This window comes from Lynx rufus, unplaced genomic scaffold (genome assembly GCF_022079265.1).
Source record: "Lynx rufus isolate CCGP_SWC_20201006 ecotype Redwood Valley unplaced genomic scaffold, mLynRuf1.p SCAF_6, whole genome shotgun sequence".
Classification (NCBI taxonomy): Eukaryota; Metazoa; Chordata; class Mammalia; order Carnivora; family Felidae; genus Lynx; species Lynx rufus.
This window is the reverse complement of record NW_025814878.1, coordinates 9,539,096-9,551,941: the sequence shown is the minus strand read 5'-3', so window position 1 is coordinate 9,551,941 and position 12,846 is coordinate 9,539,096. Positions and strand designations below refer to the sequence as shown.

Genomic DNA, 12,846 nt, shown 5'->3' with positions numbered 1-12,846 from the left:
AAAATCTTTAGTAGTTAGTATTGAAGTATGTTTTAACAACTGTCAAAGATTGGCACCTTTTCTTTTGGTTATTTTGAAATAATTCAGTGTTGAAAGACATAGGCACTTTACCTACACAAGCTACACATACGTTTCCCATAGACTGTACAAGTTCAGCTCAGTGGATCAGAAATTAAATTTACATATGGGATTTCAGACAGCGCCTTTTTCTTCACACTGTTCACATTTTCTTTTAATTCTGGTAGCTAGAACTGAAGCTAAGAAAGAATATTGGTTTTGGAATTAGGCAGGTCTGGTTTGGAAGGATGTCCCCTCTGCTTCTCTGGTGTGTTACCCTAAAGCAGTAAATGTAAGAGAGAACAGCATGAGACAGTAAACAGGGAGTGGAGTGGTTATGAGGCTAGGCTCTCAGGTTTTTATCCAGGCTCCAGAATCATTTGACTATGTGATCTGAGGCATACAACCTTACCTCCTTGAACCTCAGTTTTTTTGTCTGTAAAATAGAAAAATAATTTAAGGACCTATCTCTTACAATTAGTTTTAGCATTGAATGATATACATGAAGTACTCAGGACATGCCCATCACCTGAAGATGCTCAGTGTTTTTATTTCTTTTTCCAGTTATTTACTTTTACTCAGGGATCCAAAGAAACGTAACATTATTTTAAGAGTATAGGCATATGGAAATAAGTTTCTGGAAGTAAGGACTTACTAGGTAGGATAAATTACTAAAGAAATTGAAGATCTCTTCACAATCCTAGAATTATGATGTTGGAAGTGACCCGGAGGTCTTTTAGAATCTAGATCATGTAACTCTCTGTGTGAAATCAGAATCATCTTTAAAATGTCAGTGTCTGGGGGCGCCTGGGTGGCTCAGTCGGTTGAGCATCCGACTTCGGCTCAGGTCATGATCTCACAGTTCGTGAGTTGGAGCCCTGCATCGGGTTCTGTGCTGACAGCTCAGAGCCTGGAGCCTGCTTCAGATTCTGTGTCTCCCTCTCTCTCTGCCCCATCCCCACTCATGCTCTGTCTCCCTCTGTCTTAAAAATAAATAAAACATTAAAAAAAATTAAAATGTTAGTGTCTAGCTAGTTTCCAGGCTCCCCTTGAACTCCTCCAGAGACAAGGAATTCACTACTGAACAAGGAGGTCCATATTCTCTGTATAGTTCAGTTGTTTCACAGTTCTTCATTGTAGCAAGTCAGGGTCAGAATCCCCATAATTCACATCCTATTCTGGTTCTCTCTTAATGAAACTTCATAGAATAAACTGAAATCTCTTTCTTATGGCTAACTTTCAAGCTTTTAAAGACAATTGTTATGGATTTCTAAGTCTTTTCTTTTGGCTAAACAGCCTGTATCTTTCAAACTTTGAATCTTATTTCTTATCATCTGTTAGTTTGGGAGAGTTCTAGCCTCTGAGTGAGGAATTAAAAAGAAAATAAGCACTAAAATAATATCTGCTCAGATTATAAAAAATAAACCATTCCTAAGACTCTGAAGTAAAATTTAAAACCCTCTCTCCTTCCACTTCTAGCCTCAATGGGGCATTCCTGCTTTATTTACTTTTTAAAATTTTTATTTATTTTTAATTTTTATTTAATTTTTTTTTTTTAATTTACATCCAAGTTAGCATATAGTGCAACAATGATTTCAGGAATAGATTCCTTGAGGGCCATTCCTATTTTAGCTTCTGATAGTTACTATTGAGACTTAAAAGGGATACATTTCTGTTTCTGATTCACCAACGTGAGACAGTATTTTTAGACTTTCTGCTAGAGTGTAGAAGGAATGTAATGTCTCCTGCTTTTTTACTCCCCTCTCTTCCCAGTTTTATTTTATTATTGTATTTATGTTGTCAAGGTTTGTAATACTTATGTTGTGTTCTGTAACTATAATTAAGTCTTCCAAAGTCTTCTAAAACTTTGACTTTAGATTCAGTCTATGCATTTAAAATAAATTAAAACAGCACTTAAAATAACATGAGTACATAAATATTTTTATTATGGGTCTAATCCCACCATGGGATGCTGAATCCATTCCATTTTGACAATGTCCCTCTTAAAATTTCCAGCTGGGAACTGTCCATGGTCCTCCAGGTACAATCTGACCATTACAGGGCACAGTGTTTGCAGTACTGTGGTGAAGCCCAGGAACACGTCGGCCTCACGAGCAGCTAAATTCATTGTCAACTTGTATTGAGTTTGTCAATAATGAGAATTTCAAACTTAAGTTGAATTCTTATTATTTTCCAGGTTTGATGATGCCACTGGGACAGCCTAGGGTGTGTGTGTGTGTGTGTGTGTGTGTGTGTGTTTCTATCACTATTGACTCGGCACTTTACATGGACCAGCATTTCCTGGGTGTTTTCATAGTTGTCAGTGTTCTGTCATATCTTCCTTACATTTATGCCCCCCAGCTACAGGTCCCTTCTCCAGAGATGAGCAAAATGGGCACTTGCTTGTGCTTGTTTCTAGAGAGGTATCCTGTTTATGTAGGTACAAATGGCACTAGACACTTGATTAGGCACCTTACTTTTTTCACTAACTGTACCTTGGAGAGTCTTCCATATCAGTACATAAAAAGTTTACTCAATTCTTTTTAAGACTACATAGTGTTCTATGGTACAGGTGTCTCATGTTGGTTTAACCCATCACATAGCAGTGAATATTTGTGTAGTACCTAATCTTTTGCTGTATTGTAATGGAATAACTTTGCACGTACATCATTTTCCATATTTAGTAGTCTATCCTACAGATCTAATCTTGACACTAGACTTGTAGGGCCACAGGGCCTACATATATTCTATTTTGTTAGATTAAAAAAATTTTTTTTAATGTCTATTTTTGAGAGAGAGAGAGAGAGAGAGAGAGAGAGAGACAGAGTGTGAGTGGGGGAGGAGCAGAGAGAGAGGGAGACACAGAATCCAAAGCAGGGTCAGGCTCTGAGCTGTCAGCACAGAGCCTGACGTGGGGCTCGAACCCATGAACCATGAGATCATGACCTGAGCCAAAGTCGGATGCTCAACTGACTGAGCCACCCAGGCACCCCTATTTTGTTAGATATTTATATCAGAATTACACCTATTCACACTTCTACCAATAACGAATAAGAACACCTTTTTGGGAGAATTTCTGAGCTTTTTTGTTAAATTTAACTACAGTAGGTAGATGTAATCCACTGGTTTTTAATTTTGCAAAATTTGTCTGGGGTTGGATGAATTAAACTCAAGCCAGAGGTTGATAATTAGTCATATATTTTTGAGAAGAAGTTTGATCTTGTGCATATGCAAATCCATATAGTAGGCAGCAAGATTAAGACAGGAGACAATTGTATTTTAAAAACAAACCTTTGGGGGCACCTGGGTGGCTCAGTCAGTTGAGCATCTGATTCTTGGTTTCTGCTCAGGTCATCATCCCAGGATTGTGGGATTGAGCCCTGCATCGGGCTCTGCACTGAGCATGGAGTCTGCTTGAGATTCTCTTTCTCTCTGCCCCTTTCCCTTCTCTCTCTCTCTCTGCAATAAAAATAAATAAATACAAACCTTTGAACGATTTTATTATTTAATGCATTTAATTGGGAATTGATACAGACATGCATTTAATTGGGAAGCTAACTCAAACACCTTCATCATATTATTTACAATTGTTTTTGCTAAAAGTAATTGTGGAGGGGTCATTATTCATTTCTTGCATTAATAGGACTAAAGCTCAATTAAAAATTAAAAAAAAAGAGAGATCCCCTCACTGTCTCTGTAAGGCCTGTCCTCGTCTGCCAATGTGATTTTCTCTGTGGAGGTCAGCCCTGATTTTGCTTAGAGAGAGCACTTGTTTCTTGCTCTGCGTGTCAGTGTAGTCTGACAGCAGTCCCCGGTCCTGGCCGGTGATACCGATGTCACACTACACAAGTGTATCCTTGAGGTAGCCATGCAACCACACTCCAGTTCTCTCTCTGCTAGCTCTACAGGTAATTGCATTTGCAGCCTGAGGACATCTGTTCCCAGTAGATCAGCCCAGTGCTCCGAAATCCTCAAGCGCTTAATCAGAGCGCCGAGGGAGCGGCCATCCCCAAGGCCCTGTCACTGGCTCCCAAGGCCTGCGCTTCATGTGAGAAACAGCATGTAGTTCGCTGGGCTGAAACGTGTCCAGAAGAGAAATCCAGCCTGCTGACATGCACTCCTGTATTTTATGATCACAAATGAATTTTCTGACTTTTACCAGACGTGAAGTTTCATGTGTTGGGTTTGTTAGGGACTGGCTCTTGTCTTGAGGGCAGGGAGACAATAATCTGATATCGGGGTGGAAAAAAGTTCCTCATAGCTGGAATATTTTAACTGTGCTTATTGGTTTCTTGGTGAAAGCTGCCGGTTGGTTAGTCTACTCCACACCGACAGTATGTCTATAGTACTCAAGCGTCTGATATGTTTTTTTGTGTATTTTGAGAACTTTTTCTACTTAGTTAAAAATATCACTCACTCTCTCGGTCATGGAAATTCCCCTTTTGCGTTAGGGGTTTTCTTTTAATATAAAAGTCAACATATAACATTCTAGAGGTTTGTTTTTTTTTTGTTTTGTTTTTTTTTTTTTTTTTTTTTTTTTTTAGAGCTCTGTATCACTGAATTTGGGACTTCAGTTTTCTAACCACATGCTAGATTGTAGTTTTTAAGTAAAACATGTAGTTTCTAATTTATTATCACCAGCGCTGATACTGGTTATCCAAATGGAGCAGCTATTGTATTACTATCTGAGAAAGAAATCTGTAAAGTCTTAAAATATTGTATTTGTGATAAAGTGCCCTTGACTCTACTTTAAGGGCTGTAATTTAATTAGCAGTAGTGAAGCTTCTCCTTATGGAAGACTAGAATCGAAAGGGAGCTGGGAAACGAAGCTGTTGCCAGGACCTTGAGAAGCAAAGTGTCTCACAAAATAGGTTCCATAATCCATAATTAGTTTAGCCATTACATCTCTGAAAAGGGCAGCCTTCTCTAACTACCTATCCACTCAATGACTTTTATTTCAAATTGTTGCTGGAGACTTCCTTGATTAAAAAATCAGAAGGAAAAAAAAGTAAGATAGTCTCTTTTTTTACAAGACCGATGCTCTAACCTCTGAGCTGTGGAGCCAACCACAATATATTCTCTTTTTTATAAAAAGTAAAGAAGTAACATCTTTCCTGTCTTCAAGCTGTTGGTGGAGATAAATTCTTTTTAAAAGTCCAGTTCTGATGCAAGATGGATGAGTGCATTTTAACTAGTAGCCTGCTGGCCTGTTTAGATGTGGAATCTGTTATTCAAAGATACTGTTCGCTTTTCGTTGTTTTTGACTCTAACATAGTATTAAAAACTTGTTTTTTTTTAATGTTTATTTTTGAAAGAGAGAGAGAGTGGGGGAGGGGCAGAGAGAGAGGGAGACACAGAATCCAAAGCAGGCTCCAGGCTCTGAGCTGTCAGCACAGAGCCCGACATGGGGCTTGAACTCACGGACCGCGAGATCATGACCTGAGCCGAAGTTGGACACTCAACTGACTGAGGCACCCAGGTACCCCAGAAAGAGAGAATCTTAACCAGGCTCCATGCTCAGCATGGGGCCCAATGCAGGGCTCGATCCGCCTACCCTGGGACCATGACCTGAGCCAGAATCAAGAGTTGGATGCTCAACTGACTGAGCCACTCAGGCGCCCCATTTTTTAAAAATGACTTTAAACTTGTCCTTTTTTTATGCCTCTTTGTACCATTCTGGATTATAGTAAATAGAAGTAGGTACACAGGTAGCCTCCCTTATGCCCTTCCTTTATTTTTGTGAACCTAACAATACACATTATATTCTTTAAAATTACTATTCTCGGGGTACCTGGGTGGCTCAGTCGGTTAAGCATCTGTCTTCAGCTCAGATCATGATCTCACGGCTTGTGGGTTCTAGCCCTGCATTGGGCTGTGTGCTGACAGCTCAGAGCCTGGAGCCTGCTTTGGATTCTGTGTCTCCCTCTCTCTCTGCCCCTCCCCTGCTCACACTCTGTCTCCGTCTCTCAAAAATAAACAAACATTAAAAAAAATTTTTTTAAATTGTTGTTGTCAGTATGGTACTTTATTTCCCTCTACTTTTATTTCTCCCACCCGCCAAATAGATATTTCTGTCTCTTTTCTTCAGGTTCTATCAGTTTTATGAGACAGGAAGATACACAGTAAATGAATATTGAAAGCAAGATCTAATTCTCCTTTATGCAATGATGTTTTTTTTTTTTTTTTTTTATTTTTTTTAAAAAAAAATTTTTTTTTTCAACGTTTATTTTTATTTTTGGGACAGAGAGAGACAGAGCATGAACGGGGGAGGGGCAGAGAGAGAGGGAGACACAGAATCGGAAACAGGCTCCAGGCTCTGAGCCATCAGCCCAGAGCCCGACGCGGGGCTCGAACTCCCGGACCGCGAGATCGTGACCTGGCTGAAGTCGGACGCTTAACCGACTGCGCCACCCAGGCGCCCCATATGCAATGATGTTTTTATGAAAATGCTACTGTATTATTTAAAAGAGTATTAAGGAATCATCTTTATTCAAACAATTTTAGAGTGTAGGTAGGACTCTGAGGGTTTACTGTTTATTCAAAATCAATTTCCATGTATATCAAACTTTACAGCAGATAATTCTGTAAACATTTTCTGAATATGGATTGCCTCTACCAGATGTTAGCCAACAACTTGTTTTTGTTAAGTCTTTCCAGGGGTTCACACAGAAAAGGCTTATATGCCAGTTTCCTTCTTTTCTTGGCCCTGGTTTTTTATCCCTTCTCTTTTTTTAGACGCCTAAATTTACCTGACAGAGCCCTTAAAATTTAATTTTTTTAATTAAACAATTTTTAATGTTGGGGTACCTGGGTGGCTCAGTTGGTTGAGTGTCTGACTTCGGTTCATGTCATGATCTTGCAGTTCACAAGTTCAAGCCCTGGGTCCGGCTCTGTGCTGACAGCTCAGAGCCTGGAGCCTGCTTTGGATTCTGTATCTCCCTCTCTCTCTCTCTCCCCTTCCTCCACTTGCTCTCTGTCCCTGTCTCTCTCTCTCTCTCTCTCTCTCTCTCAAAAAAAAAAAAAACATTAAAAAATAATTAAAAAATTTTTTAATGTTAAGCCTTTAAAATTTACAATTTTTATGAAGAGATGGTGGGGAATTTACAGTTAAACAGGGAATGTCGTGATTTAATCCTACCTCCGTGAAGTCAGTAAGCAAGGTAATCGGAAAGCAAATGCTCGTGTCCCTCAGTGGCTGCTAAGGTACCTGTCTTCACTTTCTGTACTTGTTTCAGGACCTGCTCAGTGCTGTAGAGACAAAGGAGGCTCTTGAAAGGGAAGTCAAGCTCTTCCAAGAAAGGCTGCTTGCTGGCCAGCGGGTCTGGGATGCCTCGAAGCAGGAACTGAGCCTCTTGAAGAAAAGCTCTTGCGAGTTGGAGAAGAGTTTGGAGGCCAGCCGGGATGCGACGGCAGCCTCGAGAAACCAGCACTCCTCGTTTAGGGAGAAAGTCGCAGCGCTGCTCGGGGGCAACTGGGGCACGATTGTGCCCACAGAGGATGCTATTTTGGAAAGGATCCGAGAAATGACCAGCCAGGGAGAGAGCAGGAAAAGTGTGAGTGGTGACTTCTGAGATTCTTAAGGACAGTAGTTTGCTGAGTTAGTGAAAGTATCATTTAAGTGTGGTTTTTATTACTTTCAGCTGTATGTCATGGTTAGGGAGCCTGGGGAGTCACTCAAATGACAGCTAATGACAATGGGGGTTCTGGAGTCAGACCTGACTGTACTGAATCCTGTCTCTACTGCAATACTCGCTCACTCCAGGTGTGCCATGGGCAGGCTCCTGAGAACCTGTCTTTGAGATTCTGTGTTCTCATCTGCTGGACGGGGAGGGCTGAGGGGCCACACCCCTTATCTGAACCCCTTGGGGCCCAATGTGTTTTTGAACTGAGAAGTTTTCAGGGTTTAGAAAGGTGAAATAGTACAGGGAACGGTAATGGAGGGAGCTCTCTTTTACACATCCCTCCTCAGTGGGGTCTGAGGCAGCACCCCAGAGTGAACCACATTCATCATTCTGCAGCAGAAGCTGTGACAAATCCATCACACAGAACACACCAGGACTGTGAAGAGCTTTGTGTCACTTCGGGTCAGGGTTTTCTGCCAGCTCCGGTCAGGTCAAGCTTTATCAGCAAGTGAGTTATGAAAAAAGCTGTCTGTTTCCAGATACTTTCGGATTTTGGAATTGCACGTAAGGGTTACTGGGCCTGTAAGAGTATCTGCCCCATAAGGTTATTGCTTGTTGCAAGCAATAAATGAAAAAGAAGATTGTTCTGAAGTCCTTAATGCAGTGCCGGGGACACAATGATGATAAATATTAACTATCGCTACCCTTGATTCTCCTCATCTCCCTCCTTCTCTTCATAACGCATTGGCGCCTGAAACAGTCTTTTAGGGAACCTGTTGAACAAACGGAGATAGATGTTTGGATTCATATATATGACTGAAGCTTGTTTAATATTGCTATCTTGTTTATACTATTAATAATTCTCCTTGGGGCACCCGGGTGGCTCAGTCGGTTAGGCGACTTGACTCTTGATTTCATCTCAGGTCACAATCTCATGGTTCATGAGATGGAGCCCTGCGTCCTGCTCTGTGCAGCACGGAGCCTGCTTGGGATTCTCTCTCCCTCCCCACCCGCTCGCGCTCTCTCTCAAAATAAATAAAAAAACTTAAAAAAAAATTCTCCTTTACTGTCTAGCTTTGCTTAGCAGAGTCAACTTCAGCCTGACTAAATTACCATCAAATGCAAATTATTGAAGCCCTAAGTAATGAGGTTTTAAAGTAAATAATATCCAAATTCTAGGTGTAACTCCATTGTGATCTACCTCTGTGAGTTCATGTTGGTTCAAAGGAGAAATTGCATTTTTCCCTTTTTTGATGTTTCTAAAATACTCAGAGCCATCACTAACTCAGAGTTCAGGGTGGCATTTGAAAATTTCCTTTAATGATAAAACATTTTCAATCCCTTTTAAAAAAATTCTCCAAAATTCGTGTGTGCTCTTAGGAGCAAGTCAGGTGACCCCTTTGTCCAGGTGTAGGGTTCTCTTTGTGCATATAAAATGTGCAGGTCTCTGAGGGTAACTCAGTTTTTCTTGTGATTAGTCCTGGATTGCAGAAGAACATTACTTCCAGGACTGAGAACAATTTCATTAAGTTATTTACCTTGTCTAGTAAGAGATGCACTTCAGTAGCTAATGGTCCATAACCATTTCATTTTATTGCTTCCCTCTTCTGGTTTTCCAAATGTTTTCCTGAAACTATTTTAATTCAGCATGTGAAGCATGGCATAAAATTGTCAGCGTGATGTATATGTTTATTTTCTGAAGCAAAATGATGTAAATTGGTTAAGCTGGCTATGCCTTCCCCTACTCCCCATAAAAATCAGAATGATTCAGAGTCTTTTTAGTGCCTTTGTCTGCCTTTTCTACCCTGTAATTTTTTTCAATAGCTGTTCTCACTATTTAAAAGCCCGAAATCAAGCGTATAGCTGGCATCTTGTGTGACTCATCTTCAAGTAAAATCAGGAGAAAATGGATTTCATATATTGTCTTAGAAATGTTTCTAAAGAATGGGAGCTTTACAGATTGATGAATCTGTTTGTTGAGGGGGCCATACACCCCTGCCAGCTGCCGTGCTTAAACACACACTCAACAGTTGCATAACACCCATGCGAAGGCCCAGTGGTGGGTTCAGGCCGGGCCTGGCAAATTTTGCCGCTTCATGTAGACTCCTACTTTGTGAACCTTGCCTTTCTTATTTTCCCTGTTGCTGTTCATTTTTACTCTCCTATATTTGCAGTTCTCAGTAGAATTCAGGACACCACCCACACGCTTTCAGTAAGTCACTTCTACTTGTTCCTGGCTTTTCTGCTTATAGCCAAGTCAAATTCTCTTTTTAAAAGCTTTACTGTTTCTTGGGGTAGTGTTTCTCAGTTTGGCACTATTGACGTTTCAGGCTGGATAATCCTTTGTCATGGGGCTGCTTTGTATGTACATTGTAGGGTATTTAACAGCATCTCTGGCTTCTACCCAGTAGGTACCAATGCCACTATTTTCCCTCTCAATTTGTGACAACCAGTGATGTCTCCAGGCAAATGTCCCTGGAGGATGAAATCACCCCCGGTTGGAAACCAGTCTCTTAAAGGAATGTCCTGCTGTTGGGTTCCTAGGAATTCTAAATGAGTGTTTCGATGATGTTTAGCCTTGAAATTTCAGTACACTTGTAACAGGTGTTTTTGAAATAATGATGTCTTGCACAATGACAGAAAGTTGTGACATTTTCAGATTTTAGTGTAGGTTTTTGAGGCAAACATTTTTTTTCCTTACTTAAAATTTTTTTTTAACATTTATTCATTTTTGAGAGTGAGAAAGATAGACCATGAGTGGGGCAGAGGCAGAGAGAGAGGGAGATACAGAATCCGAAGCGGGCTCCAGGCTTTGAGCTGTCAGCACAGGGCCCATCGTGGGGCTCGAACTCATGGACTGCAAGATCATGACCTGAGCTGAAGTCGGATGCTTAACCGACTGAGCCACCCAGGCACCCCTTCCTTACTTTTAGATGTTTCCTAACCAGCTCATCATCTGGATGAGAAGTGATTATGTACAGAGAGGACAGGACCATGATTGATCTCTATGTCATTTCCTAAATTGAAGACAATTCATACAAGCTTACAAACGATTACCTAGACAGCTCTTTTGTTCTTCTTTAGGCACACATAAGGGTTTATTTTGTCCACTGGAGTGTTTCTTGGTCCAGTGGCTCCAGGTGGGCTGTGAGGACCCAGCCTGAGGCCCTAAAGGACCTGAGACGTGCTGTACAACCCCCTCCTCCCTCATCTGAACTGATCATTCTGCTTTGTTCCTAATTCTCCCGATACACAAAACCAAACATTTACCCAGAATCTTCGGCAGACTTCCACTGTCATTTCATTGCCCCAAATTATGTTCCATGGTCACACCTAGCTATGGGGGCACCTGGGAGAGTGAAAAGATAGAGATTTTGGCTCTCCTGGCATCTACAGTGTCGTAATTTCCTAGGATGGCCATAACAAAGTGCCTCTAACCTGGTGGCTTAAACAATAGAAGTGTGTTTGTATTGTCTCCCAGTTCTGGAGGCTGTAAATCTAAAATCGTGATGTCGGCTAGGTTGGCTTCTTCTGAGGCTATAAGGGAGAATCTGTTCCAGGACTCTTGCCTGGCTTCTGGTAGTCTCAGGCGGTCCTTGGCTTATGAATGGCATTCTCTCTACATCTTCACATTATTTTCCTTCTATTTGTATGTGTCTCCGTGTCCACATTTTCCCTTTTTTATAAGTACACTAGCCATATTGCATTAGGGCCCAGCTCTGTAAAGACTGTATTTCCAAATAAGGTCACATTCTGAGGTACTGGGGGACTTGAACATACCTCTTTTATGGAGAACCCAATTTAACCTGTAACAAAAGTCGACATGGGGCACCTGGGTGGCTCAGTCAGTTGAGAGAGCCCGACCCTTGGTTTCAGCTCAGCTCATGATCCCAGGGTTGTGGGAATGACCCTTGTGTCATTCGGGCTCTGTGCTGAGTGTGGAGACTGCTTGGGGTTCTCTCTCCCTCCCCTTCTCTCTCTCTCTCTCTCTCTCTCTTTCTCTCTCTCTCTGTCCCTCAGTCCCTCTCCACCCCCTAAAAAAAAGCATACACACCGATAATAAGGAAAGAGAATTTGATTGATGTTTTATTCCTGGTCCCTGACAACATATTTTATATACTTCCTAAGTGAAAATTACAGCTTGACTAATGAGAAAAGAGCTGTATGTCCAAAAGACACTGGTCCTTAAGTGACCCAAGTGGTTCTTTCTTCAGTTTAGAACCTTGTGCTTTCTTTAGTTTAATCTTAGGGCAAAAGTGTCTCTCTGGTGAAATCAACAACTACTTGTCCTTGGGAAGTGACTGAAATTTTTTAGGGCATTATGACTTTGCTTCCCAACACCAGGCTCCTTGTTTTTGAAGGATAATTTACTTCAGTGCCTTTTTGTTTTTGTTTTTTTTAAAAAAAGTGAGGTATGTTTTCTTCATTATAATCCCTCTCCCTTTCCCTCGATTCCCTACATCTCTCGTGTTGAAATCCCTGGCACATTTTGTCCCACGGAATATTAGGGATATGTTAACAGATGATACTAAGAAAAAGAGGAAAAAGAAAAAAGAAAAGCTTATTGACTCTTCAGAGTTCTCGGTGTGAAAACACAACACAACTTCACAGTTTTGGTGAGACACATATGTTCACCCAGGCGCTGGCATTTGATGTTCCCGAGAACCGAGTCAGATTAGAATGTTAATTTATTTGACTACATTTATGTAAATATCGCTCTGAAAACTATTGGTCGTACATGTACTGAGACCCAAAATAAGCTTATGAAGCTAAGTTCTGGGACACGTAGACTATGGAGGGGTTCCCAGCTGCTTGCTCCTTCCTGGACACCGGAATCTTGAGTTTGCAGCTTCTTTACGGTTCAGCCGTCTACGTACCAGTGGTTTTAAAAGTCATACTCTGCTGACCCGTCAAGTTTCGTCGAGCACTCTTGGGTCCACACCGGGTGAGGATGCGGGAGGAACCTTGTCACCTTCGATATAGCACATTGTGCCTTATTTGTCCTTCCCAGAAAGGTTTTTAGTTAAAAAACAGGCTCTGTGGGCTGCAGATGGTTTGAGAAACACGATCTAGGACAATTTCTGAAGGGCCCCTTTAACGCTTTATGACAGAAGCATGGGAGTGACTGAACCAACATACTGGAGTAGGAATACTGATGGTAAAAATG

The 12,846-nt window shown here is 41.2% G+C and overlaps 1 protein-coding gene across 1 annotated transcript in view; it reads left to right on the top strand.

Moving 5' to 3' along the window:
- The window catches only part of CCDC170 (coiled-coil domain containing 170), a 62,590-nt gene that overhangs the window by 18,515 nt on the left and 31,229 nt on the right, over positions 1-12,846 (top strand). Inside the window, exon 6 of the mRNA XM_047102230.1 lies at positions 7,293-7,610. Within this exon, the coding sequence (XP_046958186.1) occupies positions 7,293-7,610 (318 nt within the window). The remainder of the gene's footprint in view (positions 1-7,292; positions 7,611-12,846) is intronic.